The sequence below is a fragment of the Podarcis filfolensis genome (genome assembly GCF_964270895.1).
Source record: "Podarcis filfolensis genome assembly, chromosome: 4".
NCBI lineage: Eukaryota > Metazoa > Chordata > Lepidosauria > Squamata > Lacertidae > Podarcis > Podarcis filfolensis.
In genome coordinates this window covers 77,764,985-77,792,093 of record NC_139607.1, presented here as the reverse complement: position 1 = coordinate 77,792,093, position 27,109 = coordinate 77,764,985, and the positions used below count along the sequence as shown (strand labels likewise).

The 27,109-nt window shown below is 44.9% G+C and overlaps 2 protein-coding genes across 5 annotated transcripts in view; one reads left to right on the top strand and one right to left on the bottom strand.

Annotated features, from left to right (window-relative positions):
* LOC310760467 (cilia- and flagella-associated protein 337-like) overlaps window positions 1-27,109 on the top strand; it is a 166,102-nt gene that overhangs the window by 29,448 nt on the left and 109,545 nt on the right. For 2 of the 3 annotated variants that reach the window (XM_083609025.1, XM_083609024.1), the window contains one exon: window positions 7-1,154. The exons of the other annotated variant lie outside the window; for it this stretch is intronic. In XM_083609025.1, the coding sequence (XP_083465151.1) occupies window positions 7-184 (178 nt within the window). In that variant the 3' untranslated portion in view covers window positions 185-1,154. Of the gene's footprint in view, window positions 1-6; window positions 1,155-27,109 lie in introns of those variants that run through there. 3 annotated transcript variants of the gene reach the window in all.
* HSPH1 (heat shock protein family H (Hsp110) member 1) lies at window positions 762-27,053 on the bottom strand. 2 transcript variants are annotated; one of them, XM_083609054.1, is made up of 18 exons: window positions 26,630-27,053; window positions 21,335-21,392; window positions 19,686-19,826; window positions 18,005-18,127; window positions 16,511-16,610; window positions 15,966-16,099; window positions 14,189-14,433; window positions 13,048-13,276; window positions 11,041-11,147; window positions 10,309-10,442; window positions 9,020-9,225; window positions 7,338-7,469; window positions 6,973-7,110; window positions 5,944-6,069; window positions 4,191-4,298; window positions 3,220-3,339; window positions 2,119-2,280; window positions 762-1,621 (listed from the first exon to the last, which is right to left on the bottom strand). In XM_083609054.1, exons 1-18 carry the CDS (start codon window positions 26,734-26,736, stop codon window positions 1,427-1,429), a joined length of 2,565 nt encoding a protein of 854 aa, XP_083465180.1. In that variant the 5' UTR covers window positions 26,737-27,053; the 3' UTR covers window positions 762-1,426. The 2 variants fall into 2 exon arrangements, with proteins under 2 accessions (XP_083465180.1, XP_083465179.1); XM_083609053.1 differs by having other exon boundaries at window positions 7,338-7,457; window positions 26,630-26,989.

Genomic DNA, 27,109 nt, shown 5'->3' with positions numbered 1-27,109 from the left:
CCCTAGGTTGAAGCATGAGCGATCCAAGCTTTTAAACAGACGGGTTAGCCATGGGGGACCCAACACTTACCGCACAATCAACTATTATGAAATTGACAGTTTCCCAGGAAACTGTCGGAAGCCTGATTTGTCTGTTCTTGGTACAGACATTTTCAGTGCTAATTACAAAGGAGCAGCTGAGTAGCAAGAAACTGAGCCTGTCATTTGCCAAGTCACTGGAACCAAGGCCTGCTTAAAAGTCCTGGGGTAATTTCTTCTGTTGGACTATTCCCCACCCTTCAGCTAAACTTGCAAAGAATTTTCCTGACCACAATCCTCCTCTTTAAAGCTAACAGTGTTGCTGTTCTGTTGTCTCATCTCACGGATACGCATCTCTGCTCAAATGGACGACAAAAACATTGATAGCCCGTATGGCACAAACTAGAGTTTAGCACATATGTTTCACTTTTTTTTTACCGTGAGAGACTTAAAGGCACATGCTTAATTCTTCCACTGAAAACTGTTGGCTTTGGGTCTAGGTTCAAGTCATAATTTGGGTAGATGCATGGAAAATCAGTGAGACTTAAGTTAGACATGGCTAATTTACACTCTAGTCGTTTCCTACTTGAACTGGAAGCTACATCCAGTCCACTGAGCCGTAAATGTTTAATTTTTTATTCAGAAAGTATTTATGTGCTGCTAACAGTTAGTTTCTGAGACCAAGGCTATGGTAGAAACTGAGTAATACAACACACACAAAACCAACACTGTGAAGAACCACACCATTTCAATGAACTTTATTAAAGCTCACTCAAGGCACCACAAGAACTTACAACAGGATCAGTTTAACCTTCATTCAGTTTTTTCACACATGAAAGCGACTTGTTGAGCAAGAGACTGAACTTAAGCAATTCTGCATGCTGCTTCACATATTCCTTCTAATTTTTTAGTCTAGCAAATATTATGGACAATGGGTACAAAGAACATTTTCTTTTAAGTTTTGGTTTTTGTGTATGCCTTTGACTGAATGTCTTTTGCCAGTGGAAGAAACGTATCAAAAATGGAGAAGAAAGGAAAAACTACCTTGGTGTCTACAAAAGCTCTAGCTGCAACCCTTTCAAAAGGAGCAATACCTTTTGTAACATTCCCTTGATATTAAGTAGCCTTAACTGATTACAAAAGGTTAAATTCCCGCACAGAAGATTTTGTTAAGTGTTCACAATTCCACAGGAATCTGAAAGTTACCAAGGCAATTTTCCTTTTAGGATTATCATGATCTCAACTTCTACCGTTTCAATATATTTGTTCCCCAAATAATATAACAGAACTCAAAACTCTTTAAAACAAATTATAAATACCTCCCCTCAAACATTACATTCCCCCCATATCACATAATACACCTGAAGTCTTTTCTCATGATGAAACTGCTCACTGAAATGCATTGGGTCTAGTCGAGGTCCATGTTCACTGGGCTCTCGTTTATGTGACAGTCGCCATTTTGCTGCACTGTCTCAATGTTCTTAATCTCTTCCAGCTCTTCGTTTTTATGATTAGGCGATGGTTCTGGTGGCGCTTCCTGTTTGGGAGAGTCTACCTTTGGCTTGGGTTGGGTTACAATGGGCTCACACAAGCTGTGCAGCTCCTGAAACAGAAAATAAAACAACAAAAAATTATATTGATGCAGTTGACCAATACGTATAAACTACTGCCTTATTTTAGCTCAGTCAACCTGACGTGCTTGAAAAGCAACCGCTCTGTTTAGGCCAGAAACTAATTTACTGCGATAACCTGGCTGATGGCAGAAATATGCAGCCATGCATCAAAGATGTCACCATGCTCAAAACCTTCCCACTCCCAGAAGTGGCAGCCAATAAGTGCAGAGAGGAAAGGATGTATCTTTAATCCTATGCCATGTACCAGCAATGGGGAACCTATGGCCCTCGTGATTCTGTTGGCAAATAGCCAGGGACGTAATCCAGCGATGTCTGGAAGGCTCCAGCCCTGTAATATCTCAACATCTATGCCTACATTAGTTCACCCTGCTCTGCCCCTTTGTCTTCAAAATGAACTTCACCTACGCTCATCTATCCTGGGAGGTGAACCATCAGAAAGTGTTTCTGTGCCATGATTAACACTTACCCTCAGCTTTCCTTTGATCTCACTCACACACACGACAGGATCCTGATCTAGACTTTGCTTTGCTTGGGCATTCCGAATGTTGTGTAGCCATTCCATTGTGTCACGGACACATTTTTCTACTTTGTCGATCTCAGTTTCGTCAATATGGAAGTACTTCTCATCCTGAAACACAGAATAATGCAGTACACTGGAGATTATGTTTCCCCTGGCATCCTCAAGCTGATGAACAAGTAATATCCTATATCTGATACTTAACCTAGGATGTCAGTTATGAACCTTGGTTCCCAAACACCAAGAACTCGAAAGTAAGTGTTCCGGTTTTCAAACACTTTTCGGAAGCTGAACGTCTGATGCGGCTGTCAGCTACTGTTTTGCCTAAAGGTTGCCAACCCCTAAACTAAGAGCGGAATAATTCTGCTGGGAGGAAACGTTTAAGATTAATTATCTCCCAAATAAAAAGGAATTCGTATTGCACTAAAATTAGTTTGTGATAATGACAGTTTTGGAAGGAAGATATGGGGAATTTGCTTTATGACAAAGCGCGATGTCTTCGTGAAGCTGGAAAATTTTGATGGGACATGGAAATTAAATAAAAATGCTTATCTGGCCTTAAAACCATACTGAATTTGTGGCCATTACCAAATAAAATGAAATATATTATTAATGTGGAAGACTGGTTTGTTGTCTTCAACTTTGCAGTTTTTGCTGGGCTAGTGGCTGAATGAAAATCACCATATGAGAAAAGTATCTCAGAGGTTTCCCCAAATGTTTTGGACTACAACTCCCATCAGTTGTGGGCCCAACTTTCTCTTATTAGATATCAGGCAGCCGCCATTCAAACTAAGTTTCAGATGGCAGGCTAAGATGGTTTTATTTCAGCACCATAAATGCTGCTCTAATATCTTATTTTTAAAATGTTTTAATCTACATCTTAATTGTTGTGTATTGCAACTTTTAATTCTTACATCCAGCTTTGTGGATGTACATATTTATAATTCTAAGTTATTAGCTGCTTTGAAGACTAGTCAAAAAGCGGGATATAAATCAACTGAACAAGTAGCAACAACACATCAAATTTGCTCTCAGTGATATCACACACACCTTCTTCCTGTATTCATCCGTAATCTTGGCATAGTTTTGCGCTTTATGCTGCAACTCATCCAGCAACCTTGGTCGTTCCTCTGCTTCTTGATACCTTGCTTCAATGGGAGTCCCAAATTTCTAGAGAGACCAGAGTGATTCACCATACGTTCAAGGAAACATTTAGATGGCTTATCTACCACCTAAAACGCCTATGAAAAGGTCTTTGGCCCCTTGCACTGGATCTTCCTGCCCCCTAAAGTCTCTTCTAACCCCCCCTACAAAAAACCCCAATAAATCAAATGTTTATTACGGTTGACTAACCATTAAATAAATGGCAAAATATAAAGTAATACAGAAATCACAGCCGCAGGAGGACCAGCTGTAAAGGCGAATAGTGATGAATTAATCAAAGCAGGTCTGAGAGATGCATACTATTGAAATGTGTTTTTTTGGTTATTATATTTTTTGATTGGCTATGTTATTATGAAATTGTTTTTGTAGTGTTTGGTTGAAATGCATCCTTGCTTCTTTGTTGTAAGCTGCTTTGAGCAGGATTTTTGTGTGTGTGTAAAAGCAAATTTACAAATAAAATGAGTGAATGCATGTTCCAATGTTCAGATATATTGCCACCACCTATCCCAGTAATAGAATTATTAGACAGCCCCTGAACCCAGGAAGATATTCATATGGTCTCTTAAGGATTGACCAGAACACCCCCTCATAATGGGATAAATTATACTTTCTCTAATAAACTGGGTTTTCAACTGGTGGGCTGGGACAACCACCATGCAAATATATGGTAAAAGATTAAAACATAGTTTCCCAAATGCATGTTTGGGTTAAAAGTGGGGCCTGGGTCTGAAAAAATTACCTGCTGTAACCCATTGATAAAATCTACAGCAGAAGAATACATGGGAGGCTGTACTGAGCTTTACATAGTTGCAAAGATTGTTCTGACCCCTGAACCTACATTATGAAAGTAACCATACCTTTAACTCAGCCAGTTTGTCCATATAGACCTGTTTAGGCTGGTCCTCTCCTTCCTCGTATAGCCAGTCCTCTACCTCTGACAGCAGCGCGGAGAAGCGGTGGCAATCCTAAGCAAAAGTCCCAAGAATACGTTTTCACGATTGCGCCAACCCACCCCCCTGCTACCGGGGAAACTTTACAAAACAAGTCAAAATGTTAACTGGTGCAAAATAAAGCCACACAATCTTGACGGATTGTTGAGGAGGAGAAAAAGGAGCTCCGAGGGAAACCTAACAATGGAGTCCTAAGTGTTCTGGGAAAACTTAAGAGGTTTTCCAGTGAATGTGGAAGCCAGCTCACATGCCATGTATCTGGGGAAAGGCTTGACACAATACAGCGAATGACTTCTCAAGGCAAAAAGATCCTCTGAGGTTCAATAGAAGAGTTTGGATTTGATACCCCGCTTTATCACTACCCGAAGGAGTCTCAAAGCGGCTAACAATCTCCTTTCCCTTCCTCCCCCACAACAAACACTCTGTGAGGTGAGTGGGGCTGAGAGACTTCAGAGAAGTGTGACTAGCCCAAGGTCACCCAGCAGCTGCATGTGGAGGAGCGGGGAAGCGAACCCGGTTCACCAGATTACAAGCCCACTGCTCTTAACCACTACACCACACTGGCTCTCTAGACCAGCGTTTCCCAACCTTTTTTTGGCCCTGCCCCACCTAAGCATCTCTAAAATCCTGATGCCCCCCTCCCCCCAATGACATATAATTCAGATTATTCAAAAAGTGAACTCCTATTCACGTGGAGGAAGCCTTAAAGGCCATTAACTTGGTCTAAACAAGCTTTCAAATTGCCCCCCCCGTGGGGCGTGCTCCACATTGGGAACCACAGCTCTAGACGGAATAGAGAGTGGTGGGCCAAGCCCCTTTCACCCCACAAGTAGATTAACACTCCATGTCCCTACCTCACTAGGTTCTACATTCATAACCAGAGTCCTGCTAGGGACCATTCCTTAAAGACTGGGTTGGCCTCCAATTGCTGATCTCCTTTCCCTATTGGGCCTTTAAGCCCCATCTGACCACCTTAAACTCTTGATGCTCCAGAGCAGACCCAGGGGCTGAATGCAACCCAGCAGGCCCCTCTCTCTGACGCGCACAACTCTCCCCAAGCCCCCCCCCCCATGAGCCATGCCACACCCTCTGAGTGCCTGTGCTCAATGAACTACAATAATGCCCCTTGCTTGCCTGGATGGAGAAACATGGGGGCGGGGGGCTGGAAAAACAGTGGCTGTCATGTGGGGATATCTGTTGCCTCCCCCAACCACCATTGGGCATATACCGCCCCCCAAGACAGAAGGCAGTCCTTGGATTTGAAGAGTTTCCTCACCTTGCTGTCGTGGCAGCCAATATAAAGAAAGGAGATTTTGATTGCCAATATTTAAAAATCAACCACCTTGAATTTGAGGGAAGCTCTGACAAAGCAACTATCAAAAAGCTTCCTAGAAATAATTTTACACGTGTTGATACTGGTACCAACTAATCTACTTGTTACTTTTACAGTCAAATGTACCAAGAGCTGCTGAAATCCGCCCCATTTGTGGAATTTATAATATTTTGAAAACTAGTTGGGATAGGCGTTACGATACGCTAAATATTTGAAACCACTGTTTGATGAATATCTACAGTATTCAACTTACATTTTGCTAACTATCTTAGAGGCGTTCTTGATTAAGGGTGGTACAGAAATATGCTGAATAAATGAAGTAAGTACCTGCTCACAGACAAATTTCTCATATGGTCCGGATAACTTGTCTCTGAAATCATAAACATATTCTTCAACCGCATTCTTTGCATCATTCCTTTCCTTCTCCAGTTTGTCTTGCATAATCATCTTGCCCTATTTGATTAACAAAAACAATTACATTAAATCATCAGATTCTGAAGACCAGGTAACTATAGTTGGTGAAACAAAACACAAAGGCCCTTCAAAGACTTTGTTTACAATACTGTAAATATTAGTGAAACAAACGCAGTACTGTAAAGCTTTTAATTTATTCACATTTTTTAAATAGCCACCAATATAATATTAATTTTTTTTTTGCAAGCATTTCTATTATAAAGAAATGGTGAAAGAGAGAAAAAGGTGGGAAAGTGGGGATGGGGGGAGAAAGAGAACAAAGATGTGTTACACACACCCACACACCACACAAAATGTAATATACTCCCATAGATTCTTATAGAAATTGATATAAGAATTTTCCAAAGAATCCTGGGAACTGAGTTTGTTAAGAGAGTTGTTGGGAGACTCCTATTCCCCCACACAGAGCTACAATTCTCAGAGTTCCCTGGGAAGAGGGACTGATTGCTAAAGCCACTCTGAGAATTTGGAGCTCTGTGAGGGGGAATAGGGGTTTCCCAGCAGCTCTCAGAATCCTTAACAAACAACAATTCCCAAGATTTCGGGGGGGGGGGGGCAAAGTGGTATGACCGAGCCTTAAACGTATAATGCAGATGGGACCTGAGATTTAAGACAAGTGGGACCTGCAACAACAAAAAGATGTGTGGAGTACTTCTGGCCAGTGCCCATTCCACCACCACCACCCTGGCTATGGTGCCCACTGAGCATGCATAGCCCTCACAGGGTTATTGAAGGATTTTGCCCTCTTAGGTTTCTTTGAGCATGCCAATACTTCCTCCCCACTCCGTGCGTGGGTGGTGACATCTTAGCAACTTAAGGCCTATCATTTGGAGGTTGTGACTGCTATCTGTATATACAAGGCCCGACCCTCATTTCACACACCTCCGTTTCAATGTACATGTTGAGCAGGTCTCTTCCGAGCTGCCAAACCAAGTTCGCCTCAATAGGCAGCTCGACATTTTTCACTTTTATCTTGGGCTTTTTCGCTTCGGGAGGCTGGTCGTTCTTCTTTTCGTTTCCCTGGGCGGACAGCAGAGAAAGAACATTGACACATCCCGGATTGGCAGGCGTTTCTCAGAAAGTCTGTTTTTAAAGTTCTTGTGCAATCTCAAGCGACCTTGATCCTGCCAACACACGTTGCCAGGAGCACCAGGTTGCTTATAGTCTTTTGATGGGAGATTACTTTTATACCGAGTTAATTGAATTTCTACTTTTCCTTCGGCGGAAGGCATTAAAGGGTCACTCACTTTTCTGGCATCTGGGATTTTGTTTTCTTCAGAGGGAGTCTCAGGAGAAGGGGGAGACTGTGACGTCTGCAGACCATCTGTTTGTACCTGGGGCTGAGCTCCAGCCTCATGATTGCCCTGCTGGATAAAGTTCTGAAATGGGAGCCCAGGCACAAATGATGTGAACAGGACATGTACATGGATTCAGTAAGAATCTACAACAAATTTAATGCTCGATAACACACAGGCTGTAAACAAGATACCGCAAGAAGCTTTCCAAAGCATCATATTATATTATTACTATTATTATTATTATGTAAATTTGTCACTTGTGAGTACATCACAAATAAGCATTTTGCCAGAGAGAAATCATTTGCAGTTGTCCAGATGTTGTTACACTAAAATGCCCAGCATCCCTGACTGAGCCTGATGGAAATTCAAATCCAAGTAGCCACCCAATTATTAGAACAACTCCAAAGAGATGATCTACTCTGATAGGTGAATTGTGTACTATATCACAATTTATAATAATTATTAATATGAATATATTAGTTACTGAATTTGTATATCGCCCTTCATCCAAAGATCACAGGGCAGTTCACAGCATAATTCAAAATGAGAACATGCAATACACAATAAAACAAAATCCAGTAAGACTCCCTTCCCACAAACGTATTTAAAAGGCCATAGAATGTTCATCAGCCCAAAGGCCTGGTTGTAGAGAAACATTTTCCCCTGGAGCCGAAAGGTAAGTATTGAAGCTTCCAGGTGAGCCTTCCTGGGAAGAGCATTTGAAAATTGGGGACCCATCACGGAAAAGGCCCATTCTTGTGTTGCTGTCTTCTGGGATCTCTTCAGGAGGCGGCACACAAAGAGGGGCCTCAGGTGATGATCGCAGTGTCATACGGGGAGAGGTGGCTCTTGAGATACTGTGGTTCTGAGTCATTTAAGGCTTTTCTAGGTCAAAAGCAGCGCTTTGAATTGGGCCCAAAACTAACTGGCAGCTGGTATTGTTGGGCCAGGATTGGTGTAATAGGCTCAAACCATCTTGTCCCTGTGAGTAACCTGCCAAGTTCCGCACAGGCTGAAGTTTCTGAACCATCTTCAAAGGCAGCCCTACACATAACACATTGCAGTAATCTAACCTAGAGGTTACTAGAGCGTAGGCAACAGTAGTTAGGCTATCGAGACAGGGACACAGCTGGGCCACCAGCCGAAGCTGATGGGAGGCATTCCACGCCATTTCTATGGCTGCATACACAATTTACCTTTGAACGACATTCTTTCCCACTTCTCACATAGTTAAAATTCCAAGGAACCCTTAAACTACAGTGCCCAGCATTCTCAGGGTGTGTGTTTGTGTGTGTGCGCTTTAAAGGTACAGTGTTTACACAGCCTAATTCTCCCCATCAGGCTGTAGAATTACCTCCCTTCCCATCTTATAGAAAAAGAAAATAGAACAATAAAAAGCTTCTTTCCTCTTAAGTAATTTTAAAGTATTCCAACCAGACGTACATAGGAATCTGCCTTATATATCATCTCTTCTGACTGGCAATGGTTCTCCAGGGTCACACAAAGGGAACAGCTATCTGAGCTATTTAATTGGGGGTGTCAGGGACTGAACCCCAGCCCTTCTGCATGGAAAGAAATGTGCCCTACCACTGAAGGATGGCTGTGTATTCCAGGTGAAGAAACCAACTTACATTCATGTCCTCCTCTGAAGGTTTTTGATTCTGAGCATCTACTACAGCCTCAACACTGTGATTTTCATTCTCTTCCTCTTTCATCTGCTCCACCATAGACGCAGTAGAGACACTAAATATGCCATGAGTATTGATGCGAACTTTGACCTTGACTTTAGTTTTCTCCCCATCATTCTGGGCTGCGATATTCTGGATAACGTATTTGCCTTTAAACAAGAGAGTGGTCCCAAAGTTAAGCACGGGAGTCGTAAATTATCCCCCAAACCATGCCATTTCTAGAAGGCACTCAACTATCGAGAGACACAAGACTGAAAAAGGATGGAAAATTTTTCAAACTGTCTATGACTTTTAATGCTTAATAGTTGAAGCCAACATTACTAGATCCAATGAAATGAATGGGCATGAAACTCCATTGTAATTATTGTTTCAAGAAAACTGACACAACCAGTTGGCACTGCAATGTTAAAAAAAATACTGGGTATGTACACAACACCTCAGCATAGCTGTCAACTTTTCCCTTTTCTTGCAAGGAATCCTATTTGGAATAAGGGAATTTCCTTTTAAAAAAGGGAAAAGTTGACAGATATGAACCCCAGTGCTACTTTTTCTTTCTTTCTTTCTTTTTTTAAAAAAGGAACTTCGTGCAACATTTCTGCAGTATACCACACAGCCCACTCTGCATGTAGTGCAAAGATACAAATCTGCCAATGCCCTGGTTTGTGCAAAGCATTAAACCATAGTTAAAAACGGTTTAATGTAAACCAGCATGTTGGCACATGTTGCTGAAAAGCTCTCACTTCAATTGTTTCCCACTCCTGCTGTTGCCATGCTAAGGAGCAAACAAACCAGAGCAAGGCTTGGTGCTACATGCAAACCAGGGCTGGTGGTTTGTTTCAGCCAAACAAATGATGAACAATAAGCCAAGAACAAATCTTGGTTTCCAGTCATGGTTGGTTTGGCGGGAAACTGCAAGTAATGCCAAGTGAGGCTCTGATTTTGTCTTTCTATCATGACACAGCAATTGCACAGTCATATTAACCAGAGTTTAACATTATATGTGTACCAGGCCATTATCAGACCAGCAATGCCAATTTTATACTGCTAAACACTGCCAAGGATTGAAATCTTAAGAACTTGGTGGATCAGGCCAGTGGCCTATCTAGTCCAGGATCTATCTAGTCCAGGATCCAGAGTGACCAACCAGATGCAGGATTCAGCCACAAGAGCCCTCTGCCCTTCTGTGTTTTCCAGCAACCGGTATATTGGCTGAGAAGGGAACATTCACTTACCAATCATTTTCTCAGGGTAGGGGGTGCCACCAGGATCAGAATAGAAAGCTTGGAGCTCAAATGGGCCCTTTCTGTAAAAAGTCAAGACTTTGGAAAAAGGGGCTGCATGATGCTTGCTGAACACTTCATGAATTCTAGTCAAAACAAAAGAGAGGGAGAACAAGTTAGACATCCGTATTATTTTGAAGCCAACCTTACAGTAGATTGCAACTGGCCCACCACATCTGACCTGCTGTAAAATGTGTATTGCTCGTAAGACTTTAGTATCTAGGAGCTATTTATTTCAGGACTTGATTGGGCCAGATTACCTCTCTCACCAATATCATCTAAAGTATATCTTCCTATCCAGGAACATAGGAAGCTGCCTTATACAGAGTCAGACCACTGGTCCATCTAACTCAACCCTGTCTACTGACCGGCAGCAGCTCTCCAGAGTTTCAGACAGTATCTCTCCCAGCCCTACCTGAAGACTGAACAGGGGACCTTCCGCACAAAACACAGATGCTCTATCAATGAGGTACAGCGCTTCCCAAATCCCAACAGAGCTGCCCTGCCTTCTACATCCCCAGCTGTACCCATGTGGGGTACAACATACAATGAGGTCTTATCTGTAAAATCCAAGGTACACAGGCCCCGATTGTGCAGCTGGCTAGCCCCAACCGGAGTTGCATGTTAACATTAGGAGGTCAGTTGTGCAAGAACAGGATTTTTTTTGGGGTGGTGGTTTCTTACCCATCAGTATCTTCAGACTCTGTGCTCCACAGCAGTGATATTGGGAACGGAACGGATTCAGTGATGGAGAATTCTCGAACTTTAAAAGCTGGAGACAGAATTGCACACTAAGAGATAAAAAGATGGAATTAGAAACCTCCCCCCCAGTTAAAGTCTATCCATTAGCTCAGAGACAGCAAGATGTGAGGAAGAAAGAATGGGATGTGCTACTGGTTTAGCCAAACAGAAGTGACTAAACATCAGAGACAAGGAAGCATCTTCGTGTGCAGAAGTTATAACGGCAAAACCAATTTACAATGTAATCCTAGTGAGACATGTTACCTGGAATTAAGTTATTATATAACAAAAACAAACAAAAAAGGACCAGCTTATCTTGAGGACAGAAGTAGAAACAGCATCTTCTACACAAACATGTCACCCATTTAATTTTATTTGAACTCCCCCCCCCCCTCAAAAAATAAAAAGTAATGCTTATTTTTGTGTCAATCTCATGAAAATTACTCTCTGAGGTCTGCGTGAAAAGCAGTCTATAAATAGCTGTCAGGGAATCAGGAGCAGGAGCACTGGGGAGAGAGGAATTGGAGAGCGAAGGGGAAGAATCCGAGGGAAGCGTAGGGGACTATGACAGTGGCCCGAGAGATTCCATGAGCTTCTCCAGCGAATCAGAAGATTCCCAGAAGGGGGCGCCGATGGTCAGGGCAAGGGGGGTCCCAGGGGGGACGCACCAGAAACAAGGAGCCAGAGGGGAACCCCAAAGCAGCAGTGGAGGATCGGGACCAGTTTCCCCACCAGAGCGTAGTGGGGGGGAAGAGTCACATGTGTCAGGGCCAGCATCTCCTCCGGAGGGGAGGGAGAGTAAGTCAGGGCTGACCACGCCTCCATCAGAGAGTGGGGGAACGGAGGGGAGGTCAGTTGCAGCTAGCCCCCCCGAAGGGGGAAGCAGTGACAGCAGCAGTGAAACGGTCAGGAGGAAAGCTGCTGGCTGGGCGCGCGCGCCAAGTTCAAATGTACAGGCGCGCGGGACAGCAGGAGACCCGGATGGGGAACCAGCTCCTAAAGCCCGCCGGAGGGAGGGAGAAGGCTCAGGGGAATCAGCGTCAGGAGAGGCTAGGAAGGGCGAGACCCCGGCGGGCAGGCGGACCCAGAGGAGGAAGGAGCAGCGGAAAAGGTGGAGAAAGGCGAGGGTCTTAAATTGGTGTACAGGGGGAGGAGATTCAGAAGGGTCATCAGCGGTCTGACAGTTGAGACGTGGGGCTGCGCGCTGCGGCTCCGGAAGTGAAACTGAACTTCAATAAAGACTTTTGTATTTAATAAGAAAGCAGCGTTGGTCCTTTGTGAGCTGGGACCTTGGGCAGCCTTGACAATAGCATAAAATAAACAATCAATATACTCATGAGGTAGTATGTTAAAACAGAAGCTACAGATTTGCCATACAACTCAAGGATAACCAGTGAGGTAGGATGGGGGAAAAAATTCTCAGGACTTTTTAGTTTTTCCGCATAAAAGTTTTCCTCTTGCAAGCTCAAGAGCAACAATAAATGGATGCCAACCACAAATGCCACGCAACCCAAGCTTGGAAGCGTCAAACATTTGAAGTTTCATTTACTAAAGATAGGAGTGACAGGATTCCCAATGAGGCTAATTTGCATAGGGATTTTTTTTTCCTGGGAAACTCACATCACTTGAGATGCGTGCCTGTTTACAAGTGAGAAAGTGGGTGACCATTAAAGGAAACAGAATTACATCTTTCAAACAGATTCAACATGATATCAAGACTTGTTTTGGAAGCATACATGTAATTAATAAGTACTTGTTTTCAACCTGTGGAAGGAAAGCTGCCAGCAGGGTGGGGGAGATTTAGAGCAGATCGATGCTGGATGGGTTAAAGCTCCACCACCCGCCACTTCTCCAGCAGAAATGCTCCCTTCCAAAGGCACCCCCAAAGTGTGGACCAGCTGAAGCCAAGAGACCCATCTCCCGGAAGGAGGGAGGGTGTTGCCCACACACCTGCAAGGCACAGCCTCTTGCGACAGCTTCGTCGGCGTTGAGTGTGGTGCTCACGTCCATGCCGAAGAACTTCCCGATCTTCTCTTTGACAGCTGGCATGCGCGTGGCCCCGCCGACAATTTCCACAGCGTGCACATCCTCCACTTTGAGCTGAGTCTGGTCCATCAAGGAACGAAGGGGAAGCTCTATTTTTTGCAAGAGGTCAGCACACATTTCTTCAAACTGGGATCTAGGCAGGCAAAACACAAAGGGAAACCGAGGGCTGAGGCTTCCTTGGAGTTCAGCCAAGGCAGTCTATGGCGATTGCTCAACCCTGATCGCCTTGGTTGGTTCAAAAGCGAGAGAAAGCCTTTCGTCTGCACCCGTGAACTAGGGACAAAATGGAAAGGAAGGAGCTCCCCCAAAGCAGGTGTTTGATGGCAAACGCACATTCACATATTGTGGCTGGAGACAGAGTCTTCAGAGCTTTCACTTGAAAGGGGAGAAAGACAAGGGTGCTACTGTTAAGTTTAGACTTAATGGCAGTTACTTCCACTTAGCGGGAGGAAGGGTGGGGCAAGGAGGTTGGAGTTGCGCAGTGAAGTTGATCCGGAGCTCCTGCAGGCGCGCTAGCACCCCCACAAACTTCTCTCCTCCTCGGTAAGCAAAACCATTGCCAGGAAGCTAGCACTGCAGCGCCACCTCACTGGGCACGGCACTCCTGTGCCCGGTCAAGACAAGGGTAAGGACAGTTCACTGGTGCCTCCATTAGTAGCTCCTGGGCATGCCTAGAAAGAGCTACTTCACACATTTTACAAAGGATGGCCTTCAGCTACCGCATCCTGCAAGTGCAAAGACTTCCGCTTGCACAATTTCCTCTCCTCTTCCTGCCACTGTGTGCACCCTGCACCTTCCCCAAATCTGCTCCAGAGGGTTGGGGAAACCCCTAGGACAGATTTAGGGTGTGTGCAGGGGGAGCAGAGGGGAAGAATGCCCCACAGGGCAAGCAGAAATCCTTGTGGTGACAGAACGGTAACGTAGAGCTATATCTGACATGCTTCCTATGAAGTATAAACCTTCTCTTGTTTGTCTTTTTATTCAAAGGTTTCCATGCAATCTATTCTTTCCAGTACAATTGAACCGCATCAGAGGGATCTCTCACCTATTCATCTTTCCAGACACGTCTATATCATTCATAAAGCATTCAATATTAAGTGGGATATCTGTGCTGTTTGAGCTCATTAGTTTTTTCAGCTTCTCACACTCCTGGTATAAACGAAGAAGGGCCCGTACTTTAGATTTGGGGTCCAGTTTGTACTTGGCTTTTATTTCAGCACAGAAGTGATCCACTAGTTTTTCATCAAAGCTTTTTCCGCCCAGAAAAGGATCAAAAGCTGTGCCAAGCACCTGGTTGGAAGAAAAGAAGGCAATGTTAGCTGCCCTACATAGCACCGTCATTCAAACCTGGAATGAAATGACTATTGATACGAAGGCTAAGCAAACGGCACTACCAACCAGCATTGTTTAATCATAACATTGACATCCATGTACAAACATACACAGAGCTCCCAGTGCATGCTAAATCAACACAGGCAGTACCAGTTTAGGGCCAGCTTGGCAGAACATACTCAAATCAAGCAGGCATAATTCATGGGTAAGATTCCGTCATTCCGTCTATTTCCGAAGTTCCGGTGTGAGCGCAGTTGCTCATGTGGCCGAAACGATACCACAATACAGATATACAAAAGACCCACAAAATTTACAGAAGTACAACTAAAGCAAAGAGGCGGAGGGAACCCAGGACTGTCCAATGGGAGCGGAGTGTGCTCATTGGCCACATCATGCTGAACACTGGGGACAGGTAACTCAGCAGAAGAATGAATGGAAAGGACAGGAGTGGATCACCAGATGGGGTGGAGCTGTAGCAATAAACAGCCCATCAGTGATGCCACTGCCATTCCCTGGGAGAGAGGGAGGTTGGAGTTGTGCAGGTACACCAACAGAGCCCATCTGGCACTCCCGTCAACATGCCCACTGTTAACGACTTGTGCAAGCCAGTTGGTAGTTCACTACACTGCAACCCATGTGATGTATCGTCCGAGTATGCAGAGCCTCAGTAGAGTCTTCAGGGTTTTCTTGCTCCCAGCAGACAGCTTCTTCCAGAGTCCCTAGTTGAGGGGGAAACTCCTCTCCCACACAGTGCAAAGCGACAAAGTGATTACTGTCTCCAGGAGCAAGACAAAGCAAAACACGGCTATCTACTATATACAGTTCTTCTGGTTTCTGAATTAAAGATACATGTGTACAGAGAGATCTGCTAACACTATTGCCATGCTAGCCAATGCTGCTGTGTAAAACCCATAGCCTTTTCCTGACACACAGATTCAGTCAGACCAGGACAGCACCCGATTTAATTGGACCCAATGAAGGCAATGACCCAGAGACTACTATACCTATATCTCTACATCCCTGAGCCAATGGGAGGGTGAATGACTCAGCAGTCACACACCCGACCTCTGTTGCTATGGTAACCCAGTGCACCTGGTCTCTTATCTCAGAACATCCAGATATGGGCGGTGTGCTCCTCAAGACATGAGACTAAGCATTGTGTTATTTATCCCATTGTTCACATTACACGGATACAGATGCAGCCCTGACCTCACTTGTCACCTCCCTCTCCCCTTCGTGGGAAGTAGCAGCAGCACTGCAGCCAGGAAGCTCCTCCTGCAGCTTAGCCCTGCCTGATGCACCACTCCTAGCTGAACCACTCAGACCTCTGGCCCCAGTTGACCACATGCTGCTTGCTTTCTGTCCTGTTTGCAACACTCTGCACAGAGCTTTTCACCTCGCCATTCCAGTTTTCGCCGTTCTGCATCCACATTCGCGGAAATGAGTTTGCCAACAGGTCTGCTCATACCGGCCCCTCGGGCTCTGCCTACCTTCACTTTACCCTTGTTAAAAGCGCAGGCGGAGACTTGAAACGCCGAGTAGCCCATATCTATGAACACCACCAATCGTGGTTTCTCTTCCGGAGCTGGAAGGTCCTGCTTGTAAATCCCGTAGTTCAGGGCCACTGGGAAAAGACAAACCATTGATGTTAAGTCAAAGCTGCTTACGACAGCTAGAAAGTCAATGGCACTTCCAGCTGGGGAGGTGACACTGCACTCAATCCTGGTATACACTTGAGACAGCAAAGTTCGCTTGCTCAGAAATCTAGCAGAAAAGAAGGAGAATAGTTCCAGTCTGCCTTTCCCCTTCACCATCCACCACCAAGCAGCCTTGATAAAAAGGTTAACAAGCTGACACCTAATGCCCTTATGAACTCCGGAAGCAGTTTTCTGAGCTTACGCATCTGCTGGGAAAATTTACATGCCGGGACAGCACGTTTTCACAATATGCTTTCGCATCGACGGTAGGCATGGCTATAATCGTGAGAAGAGACACTTTGTTCTACGTAAACAGGAAGTAAATTTCATTGGCCCACCTGCTGTCATATCATTCATGAGCCTGAGACAATTCAAGCCCACAACCTGAGCAGCATCCAGCAGAGACCTCCTTTCAGGATCAGTGAAGAAAGTTGGAACCTAGGGGAAGCGATCACATAGAGGTATGGAGGGTTACCAAAAGTCCTGCTAATTTGTTTTTAAAATACAATCTCTCTGGGCTTCTTTTGCAGTAATTTAAAGGCACATTGTTTCAGCCCTGGCTACTAAGTTGGCTTCTCATTCGCCGCCCCAGCGCAACCCTGATGGCTGATTTCAGCAAGGACATTGCATTGAGCAACATGTTGAGAAGACTGATTGATTTTACTAAGATGTGACTTTTCCTCAACTAGCTGTGCCCATAGTGGATTACAGCACACATTCAAAACATCAAAATAGAGAACATTGGAAACACAAATATACAAGATACAAAACACGTCAGTAAATTCAAAATAATGAAAGTCAACAATTTAGCAAACACAGAATAAATTCAATATTACCAAACAAAAAAACACTTCACCCCAACCTATGCTTAAGTACATAAATACCAAGCAAATAAAAGTTAGCACACAATAGGATGGGATACAAATGTTTTAAAATGCATATTCTCACACTTCTGCAGTTATTTTAAAATGAATGGCACACTGTAGCAACATGCAATATAATACATTTACATAACACGTTTGCATAATTATAAATTCATGGAAAGCTGGCAAAAATCAGCTCCCTTTAAGTCTTCAACATAAGCCACCCAATTTTAAAACACATGTTGGTTGTTTATGATGTAGAATTAATTCATTTTTTTTGCCAACTATCCATGCGAATGTATAATTAATTAAAAACCTTATATTATGAATTCATAATCATTGTGTATATGTTTACTGTATGATTTTTTTATGTCTTGGTTGTATCCAATGCTCCACAGGCAGAACTCACCTTGTACAACCGAATTTTTCCCTCCTCTTCTCCTACAGGCCTGTCCCAAAACTGATTCAGAAAGTCCCCCTGCCCCAATATAGCTGATTTTGAGGGTGCGGGGGGGGCAGGGAAGAGGAGAGGAGGGGAAGTTTCATTCCACAAGTGGAACTCTCTTACATTGGCAGAAAAGGAACGCTGGATACTGCCCACAGTATTTCACACCACTTTGCACTAATACACGATATATGTGCTATTAGTACTTGTCATTATCTCTTGCCTATTTCAATTACACTCATATATTACTCTTATAGATCTGTAAGTAACCAAATGCAATGTTTTCTTTTCACATCTTAACAATGTCTCCACATTTACGTGGGTGTCCCAGAGAGGTTTCTGTTTCATTCTCCACCTGCTTAGCTTCACCGATGCTGCAGCATCAGATACCCCCACATCACCCGCTGGGTCCAGTTATATTCAAAGTTGCTTAGACACCTGCACAACAAAATATTGAAAAGCTTCTACAGGGTCGGCACAAGAGGAGACAAATACAAACCCAAGGTTAAATGGAGCTAACTTACTGAAATAACGCAATCGGAGACAGGCTTTTTGAGGTTATTCTCTGCCGTCTCCTTCAGTTTCGTCAGCAGCATAGCTGTTATCTGCTCCACACTAAATAAATGCTCCTCGTCCATGTACATAACCTGAAGAAACGAAACAAGAGTAAAGCAACTATTGCAGCAATTCCATCCAGGCCCAAGCCAGGTCAGTCCCCTATTATTCTTAGATTCTAATCACCAAACATTCGTTCTACAAAACAATTATTCCAAAAACATTTCCTATTGCACATCTGAAAGTCAAATCTAGCTGTAAATGAGCAACACGCACACACAGAGAGCCACCCTGAGAATGTGAGAAAACTGACAGGAGGCCAAGATCTGAGGAAAAGGCTGAAGTATGAGGGGCGGGGAAAAAGCCACAACAACCACATTCAGGTGTAAAGATAAACTATGGTTAATCGTGACACGAGTAGCAGGGAGCTTTGCTCCCCTCCACTATGGCCATGAGAAGCTTTTGCTTTCAATTAAGCACAGCTTAAGGGACGCGGGTGGCGCTGTGGGTTAAACCACAGAGCCTAGGACTTGCAGATCAGAAGGTCGGCGGTTCCAATCCCCGCAACGGGGTGAGCTCCCGTTGCTCGGTCCCTGCTCCTGCCAACCTAGCAGTTCAAAAGCACGTCAAAGTGCAAGTAGATAAATAGGTACCGCTCTGGTGGGAAGGTAAACGGTGTTTCCGTGCACTGCTCTGGTTCACCAGAAGCGGCATGGTCATGCTGGCCACATGACCCAGAAGCTGTACGCCGGCTCCCTCAGCCAATAAAGCGATATGGGCGCCACAACCCCTGAGTTGGCCACGACTGGACCTAATGGTCAGGGGTCCCTTTACCTTTAAGCACAGCTTAATATTTCATCCAAACCCTAACAGTGGTAAACCTTAACAATGTTTTGCTGAAATAAGCCAGCTTCATAATTATGATCTGAGGTTGGTTTGTTCCAAACAAAACACTCATTAAAGCTTTTGTTGTTGTTGTTTAGTCGTTTAGTCGTGTCCGACTCTTCGTGACCCCATGGACCAGAGCACGCCAGGCACCTCTGTCCTCCACTACCTCCCGCAGTTTGGTCAGACTCATGTTTGTGGCATCGAGAACACTATCCAACCATCTCATCCTCTGTCGCCCCCTTCTCCTTGTGCCCTCCATCTTTCCCAGCATCAGTGTCTTCTCCAGGGAGTCTTCTCTTCTCAGGAGGTGGCCAAAGTACTGGAGCCTCAGCTTCACGATCTGTCCTTCCAGTGAGCACTCAGGGCTGATTTCATTAAGAATGGATGCGTTTGATCTTCTTGCAGTCCATGGGACTCTCAAGAGTCTTCTCATTAAAGCTTAGCCACCATTTATCCGATTCAGATAACACATTACAGCTGACTGGTGGTGCCTACAAACCTCTTTACCTCCCTCCTGACATCAAGTATAAGATGGGCAGACATGGCTGGGCCTAGAAGACCTAATGAGGTGAGCAGGCCAGAGATTCTCTACCCCTGACTCGACATTAACATCAAACCAAAGGTCATGGTTTGTCTTGCTCCAGACAGACCATGAGCTGCAGTCAAGGTTGGCATAGTGTGAGGTACTCCCATTTATCTTACGAAAGGAGATTGACCAAAAAAAAAAGAAGTAAAATCATAGAAGCGATGAATTCGTCTTACCTTTATTCCAACATTTCCATTTTTCATTGGAACAACAGAGTAGCTCAAGTGCTCTTTCTCCTTCTGGATAAAAGGATCGTTACATGTACGGCCGTGGAATCTCTTGAAGTTAAACACCGTGTTCTTTGCATGGGTAATTAACTGCAAATGGAGGGGGGTGGAGAGAGAAAACCCTGGTGACTGGCCATCTTGTCAAAGAAGATGCCAGAAGCAAACTGAGATCTATTGTCAGCAAAGGCACATTTCAAGTATAGGCATGTTTCAAGTTCTGTTTATTGCTTCAAGTTTCATTTATCATTACTAGTTAAAGCTGGGGTGGGCAACCTTTTCTAACTGGCTCCTTCTTGCGGGCCAACTTTTACAGGTGGGAGGGACACAATAATTTATTTAATTCATTAGTTGTTTTTTTTTTAAGTAACTCAAAGCATCTTACAACAATAGCTAGCCGCTCGGGTGCCCAGTGCAGCGCGCACGTCCTGCAGCCAGGGGCAGGGCGAGCTACCCATAGGGGCAGGGCACGCTGCGTGGAGCCTCTCCATCGCCTTCCCCTCAGCTGTAGGGCGGCTGAGGGAGAGGCGGTGGGCAGACGCAAGCCCCAAGATGCTGTTTCAGGCAGCGCGGAGCCTGCAAGCGCCCAAGCCACCACGTCACTCCCAGGTAAGTGCCGGCCCCTGCAGTGTGGCACCCAGTGCCAGCCGCATTTCATTACATTTGTTGACCAAACTAAAAAGTTCCGAGAGCCCATTCTTTAATTATTATTTTTAAAATCTCATTTTTGTCATTTTGTCACACCCCCACCCCAGTGATGAAGATGATGATGAAGAAGAAGAGTTTTGACTTGATATCCTACCTTTCACTCCCCTTAAGGAGTCTCAAAGCGGCTAACAATCTCCTTTCCCTTCTTTCCCAACAAACTCTCTGTGAGGTGAGTGAGGCTGAGAGACTTCAGAGAAGTATGACTGGCCCAAGGTCACCCAGCAGCTGCATGTGGAGGAGTGGGGAAGCGAACCCAGTTCACCAGATTACGAGTCCACTGCTCTTAACCACTACACCATGATGACACCCGGGGTGGACCGCACCCCCCTTCCGCTGCCACTGCCCCCGACCCCAATCCCTGCAGGTCATGATGTTTGATGAGTGATAGGTGAGTGGCCTCCATCTACAGTTCAGATTTGGCTTTGCTAGATAGATGAATAATATATGTAGCACCATCTGTTTACCTGGTACTTTAAAAAGCAGCAGCCAAAGGGGGACAGGCCATTGGCCCATCTGATGAGTTTCTGGGTCACTGGAAAGCCCAAGCAGTGTAGAAAACAGCTGCTTGAAGGGCTACACTCAGCATTAGCCTCTCTGCCCAGTATAGGAACATGAGAAAAGATCTACTGGATTAGGAAAAAGTCCAGCATCCTGTTTTCACAGTGGCCAACCTGATGCCTTTGGAAATCTCTAAGCAGAGCATGAGTTTAATAGTCATCTCCCCATCTGACATGCCTAGCAGCAGTTATTAGTATAATTTCAGCAACCTACATTCTGAGAAGCAGCATGGGTAATTTATTTTTTTTCTATTCCCAGTGTCTTATTTTCAAAACAGCCACTTTACTAATTTCCCCAGTGTAATTTCCCTTGCTGTTATTCAGAAAATGACTCACTTGGTTCTTAGCAGACACTCCAATTGCCCTGTTCTTGGACCCAAACGACACCACCGATCTGAAAAGAAAGTAATCCGCCAGTGATTATAATATACACAGTAAATTGCCATTGGTTGAGAGGCTGGTGAGCTTTTCTGATATCATTCGATGAATCTAAAAACATGCACTTGTAAATGTTTCCTTCTGCACCTTACATTTAAAGGGCTCTCTGGCAGTCATTGCTTCCCCCAAAGAAACATGGGTACCGTAGTTTGTGGAGGGTGCTGGGAATTGTAGCTCTGTGAGGCATCTCCCAGTGACTCTGTTGGGAGCCGGCCAGAGTGGCTAGGGAAACCCAGCCAGATGGATGGGGTACAAATAATAAATTATTATAATATTATTATTATAACCACTAAAGTGGTATAGCTTTAAATGGGTGGTGTGGATGTGGCCAGGAATCAGAATTTTTAAAGCAATGCATTACAATAGCATCAGTTCATGCCTACCTAATAGTGACTGCCTGGTGTCAGCACAGTGAAGATACTAAAAAAGTAATTTCTGCCCCAAACTATAGAAATACTTCATTTCTACAAAGATTTACATATTTGCTGCTGCAGGTAAATGTGTTGAAATGACCTAAGTCTCAATAGAACTGCACCATATGGCACAGTTAAGACAGTGCTGATAATTTAAAATATGCAAGGGCTGGAATTTTCCACATTTGATCTTGAATCACAGGTCAATTGGTCAGGGGGTCAAGACTGCTTGAAGGAAATGCCTGAGCCACCCCCCAGCTTGTTATGAAAGGAAGAGCTGTACAAAACCGGTAATTTAATCAGAGTGGAAACAAAACTCAGGGCAGTGGAGCTCTCTGCAAGGCAAAGGACGGTAACAGGTATTATGGAAACAGCAGCCCTGGGTGCAATTCATTCCCTCCATAATGGGCAGTGAAACTTTCTTCTGTCCTGATGCCGTTGTGCTCTGAGCTTCCATGCCCATGGGTCATCTACTTGAACCGCCTGAAATGCAGGAATATGCACCCATACGGGTTTCAAACCCATGACCTTGGCGTTATCAGCACCATGCTCTAACCCAGGGGTCGGCAAAGTTTTTGTGGCTTGGGCCGGTTCACGGTCCTGCAGACGCTGTGGTGGGTCGGAGTGTGTGTGCGCGCGCAAGCGCTATTTCCGGCGCGGAAGAGGCGCACGTAGCTTCCCATTGGCTGCAGGAGCTTCCTACAGCCAATGGGAAGCCAGCCAGCGTTGCGGAAAGTCGTCCCCACTCTGCTCTGCACTGGTTTAGCGCGGCACATGGGAGCCGCTTGTAGCCCGTCGGCCTTAGGCTGCTGACCTCTGCTCTAACCAACTGAGCTAACCAGCAAAACAGGGTTGGGGAAATAAACCATGTGATGACACCAGGAATGTTTTTGTAAAAATATTTTTTTAAAAAATAGATATATTGTAAAGTTATTTTTGTAAAACTACAAAGCAGGGTTCACCATCCTTTTTGAACCAACAGGCACATTCTGAATTTTTAGAAAGTGTGGCGGGCACCACTCACGAAATGGCTGTTATGGGGGATGGCAGAATACTAAATTAGTCATTGCTGCTTCCCAGGGAAAACCAGCCATGGGAAGTCAGCTATGTCCTGCTGGTCCTTAGCGTAGAAATCATACAATGTTGAATTCTACTCCCCACTCTACCCGGACACACAATGATGCTATTGCTGTAAAATAACAAGAGGAAGGATTTTATAGTACCAAGAAAAATATACAAGGTGACTACATCACACACTTTGCATATGCAGCTCTCAATTTCCCCTACAGACCACTCATATCACACATTCATACAAACCTCCCCTTCTCTCTCTTACACACCTACCTCTCCCCCTCTCAGAGGCAGCAAATACATACGGTACTTCTTCCTCTCTCACACACATATGTGGGCATCCACAGGAATTTTTTAAGGAGGGAGGGAGGCAAAACAAAACCCTGAAACGGCAAAGCAGGCTACTTTTGCACAAAACTGAGAAGAATGGTGTCTGTACATTTTTGCCTCACACCTTGGGTTCTAAAAGTGCTGGAAACTTGCTACTGCTTTTTTAAAATGAAAGCTGGGAATCTGGGGGTTGTAGCTGACCCTTTGAGGGGATCTGGTCTAAAGAAAGTAATTACACTTGCAACGTCTTAAAAAATCACCCCTGACAAACATAGTTGTACAATTCATACACAAGTGATCCTAGTCTGATAAACCAAGATCTATCGGATTGGGAATGACCTTTCCATCCTCACCCCTTCTTCCCTTGAGCACCTGACTTAGATGAAGGTTTCTTACATGACTGCTTTCCACATCACCCAAATTGAGGGAATTATGCATCAAGAGCTCCCTCTAAACTGGGATACTGACAAGGAAAGAACACTTCCTACATCACTTCTGATCAGCCCAATAAACGATAGTTTTAGAGATTAGGATCGCTATAAATAACAGGGAAATACCTTTTTGAGACAAAGTATTAAAAATACAGCACAATACATCAGATACTCCATTGCTCTGATAAACACAAGACAGGGGGTCTGGGGCTTGTGCCAAGTCAACAAAGGCATTGGAACTGAGCCTCTGTCTCAAAGATATGATGCTGTATAGCAGGTACAGGCAAACTACAGCCCTCCAGAAGTTTGGGACTACAAATCCCATGATCCCTAGCTAACAGGACCAGGGGTCAGGGATGATGGGAATTGTAGTCCCAAACATCTGGAGGGCCAGAGTTTGCCTATGCTTGCTGTATAGCTTGTATAAACAAATGCAAAGTGATGCATGTTGGGGCCAATTTTTTAATTTTTTACATTCAGTATGCTTGTGTGGTCTGAACGGACAGTGAATGACCAGGAATGAGACCTTTGGATCATACCACATAGCTCAACGCAGATGTTGACCCAGTGTGTGGCATCTGTGGAAACTGTGTACATTTCTGCTAGCCTCGCTGCAAAAAGGTTATTGTAGAGGTGGAAAGGTTTCTGAAAAGGGCAACCACAGTAATCAAAGGGATGAAGCAACTTATCTATGTGGAAAGATTGCAGCATTTGGGCCTTTAGATAACAGGCAAACGAAAGACCAAATGATAGGATTGCATTGAGAAAGTGGATAGAGAAAAGTTTTTCTCGCTGTCTGATAACTCATTATAATTATTATTTATTAAAATTCTATACCCTGCTCCATTAAAGGATTACAAGGTGATTTACAATATAAAAACACAAGCCGCTGAAGAAAAGGCAGTTCTTGTGTTGCCACCCTCTGGACCTCCACAAGAGGCACACAAAGAAGAGCCTCAAATGATGAATGCAGGGTCCAGGTTGGTTCATTTGGGAAGAGGCAGTCCTTGAGGTATTGTGGTCCTGAGCACTAGATCTTGTGGACATCCAATGAAGACGGATGTTGGATGATTCAGGACAGACAAAAGAAAGTACTTCTTCACATGATGTATGGCTAAATTATGGAATTTGCTCTCAGAAGCAAACAGGGAGGGGAAGACGAGAAGTTGGGGAAAACTCCAAGTTCTACACAATTTGTGGAATATACTCTGCTGGATCAGGCCAAAGTTCAATCTCGATCACTTTTTTGTTCTCTGTTCACAGTGATCAGCTAAATGCTTGTTGTGAAGTCCACATGCAAGATCTGAGTGCAACAGTGCTCTCACCACCTGACATTCAGAGACATATTGCTTCCAACAGAGAAGGCAGGGCATATTCCACTCAGATGCAATACATTCTAGGGATTGCAATTTAAATAAAAATGTTGCTCATTTACAAATAGCTTTTATGAACAATTGTATACCCCCTATAATGGAATCCTGAACTTCTGGGGAAAGGTGTGGTACAAAAATGGCTTTAAAGCAGAACTTTCCAAACTTTTCATGTTGGTGACACACTTTTTAGATATGCATCATTTCGCAACACAGTAATTCCATTTTACTAGCAAACGGGAGGTTAAATGAAATCATTTTGATGAATGCAAGACAACAGTGTTTTTATGGCATTAAAAGATTAACAATGCATAAGCTTTCACTTAGGCAGCTTTGGGTGTGGAAATGGGCGCTTGTCCATGGTCTCCCATCCCTATGGCATCTCAACTTTCTGGAGTTTACCAGTCTAACCTTTATCTCAAAGCCCCACTCTGGGTTGGTGCTCCACCCTACTGAGATAGGCAGAAAATACAGTTTATTCACTTGCTTGCATCCTCTGTCTCTATCCGGAGGAGAGAAAACTCCAGAAGCTTCTAGATCCTGGTCTAAGCTTACTGAGTATTACTCCATCTCCCCATAGCTGCACAGGATCCAGCAAGCTCTTCTTTCCAACTGCATCATCGCTCTCCCTCTCCCACTTCCTTAGTGCCTAAGCATTAAGTAGGTGGAAACTGCTTGGGGATAGGGAGTGAAGGGGACACAGATTGTGAAGAGGCACTGCAGCAGCATCTCTGCCCCTCCCTCTCAATTAAGAATCCAAGAAAAAGGCAATACTCAACATCTTCTCCCTATATACATGCCCACCACAGGCTAAGGGAAGCGTGAGAGAGTTCATTTGCTTCTATGATGCACTCTTAAATTTCCATGCATGAGATGTTGGAAGCGGCAAGGGTGAGAGGAATGCAACAAAGCTGAGCTTTCCGGGTGGGATATATACACACATGTGAAATAAGAACCGTTTGCCACGTTCTAGGCAGCTCACATATCTTGGAAAGAATTAAATATCCCTCCTAGGCGCCCCCCCATTTAATTCAACACAGCTGGATCCGCTTCTAAGAAAGAGCTGCAGCCCTAGGCAGTGTTACTTGAGAGCTAAACTCAACGGGTCTCATTTACAAGGAAACGTGCTTACTTGCAAGTAAATGCCACTGATGTCTCCGTGGTTGGAATTGGGGATGTAAAAAAAAAAAAAGAAGGCGGCCAGCGGATGTCTGCCTTCATCGTGCGTGGGTAACCACCAAGCCTATTATATTATTATTATTATTATTATTATTATTATTATTATTATTATTAAAGGCTGTTACTTGATCGCTACTTACTCCCGAGTAAGCCCTATATACACTCAACGGGGGTTTGCGTGAGAGCAAAAATGCAGAGGATCACTTCCATCAGATGCAGGCATTGTCGCCTTCAGTTTGACACAGGTGCATCGCACGCCTGCATTTGCAAAGCCCGCAATCTTCTCTCCCTTCATGGCAGGGAGGGCGACCGACCCTCTTTCTGCCCCGGGCCCTTTGACAGGGAGATCTCGCCTGCCTGCGACACCCCCCCACCCCACCCTCCGGATCTGTTACTCACGGGGTGCACCGGTCACTGAACTCGTTGGCCACGGTCTCTATACCCCCGGCTCTGGCCACCGCCACGTAGCAGCTCTGCGAGCCCAAGTCAAAGCCCACCACGGCCATGGCGGGGCTCCCTGCGCCGGACGCTGCTGGGGAAGGTGTGGCTCCGCTCGCCGCTCGGCTCTGTCCCGCTGCAGGTGCAACCCTCGCCCAGCCGCCGCCGCAGCCAAAGCCGCGCCCTGCCTGCCTTCCTGCCTGCGCGCGAAAATCTCTGCCTCCGGCGAGGAGGCTGAAATGTGACAATGGGCAGAAGTTTCCAGAAACTGCGACAAGCTCCGTCGCCGGCTCCACGTGCGGCTTCCGCTTCCGCCTTTCTCCGGCGAGCTCGAACCCTCCCAGCCAATGCAGAGGCCGGGAACCCGGTGACGTCCGCCGTTGCCCGGGCGACGGCGGACGCCGCGCAGCCTTCCTCCGCCCGGCTTGCTTGCGAACGTTC

Bases quoted from the DNA above. Each gene is read 5' to 3' on its own strand.
- HSPH1 (XM_083609054.1), bottom strand. From the start codon at position 26,736: ATGGCCGTGGTGGGCTTTGACTTGGGCTCGCAGAGCTGCTACGTGGCG. The intron at 19,827-21,334 runs GTGAGTCATTTT...CTCCATTTGCAG, and splicing joins GAGTGTCTGCTAAGAACCAA to TTAATTACCCATGCAAAGAA. The intron at 2,281-3,219 runs GTGTGTGTGATA...TCTGTGTTTCAG, and splicing joins CGGATGAATACAGGAAGAAG to GATGAGAAGTACTTCCATAT.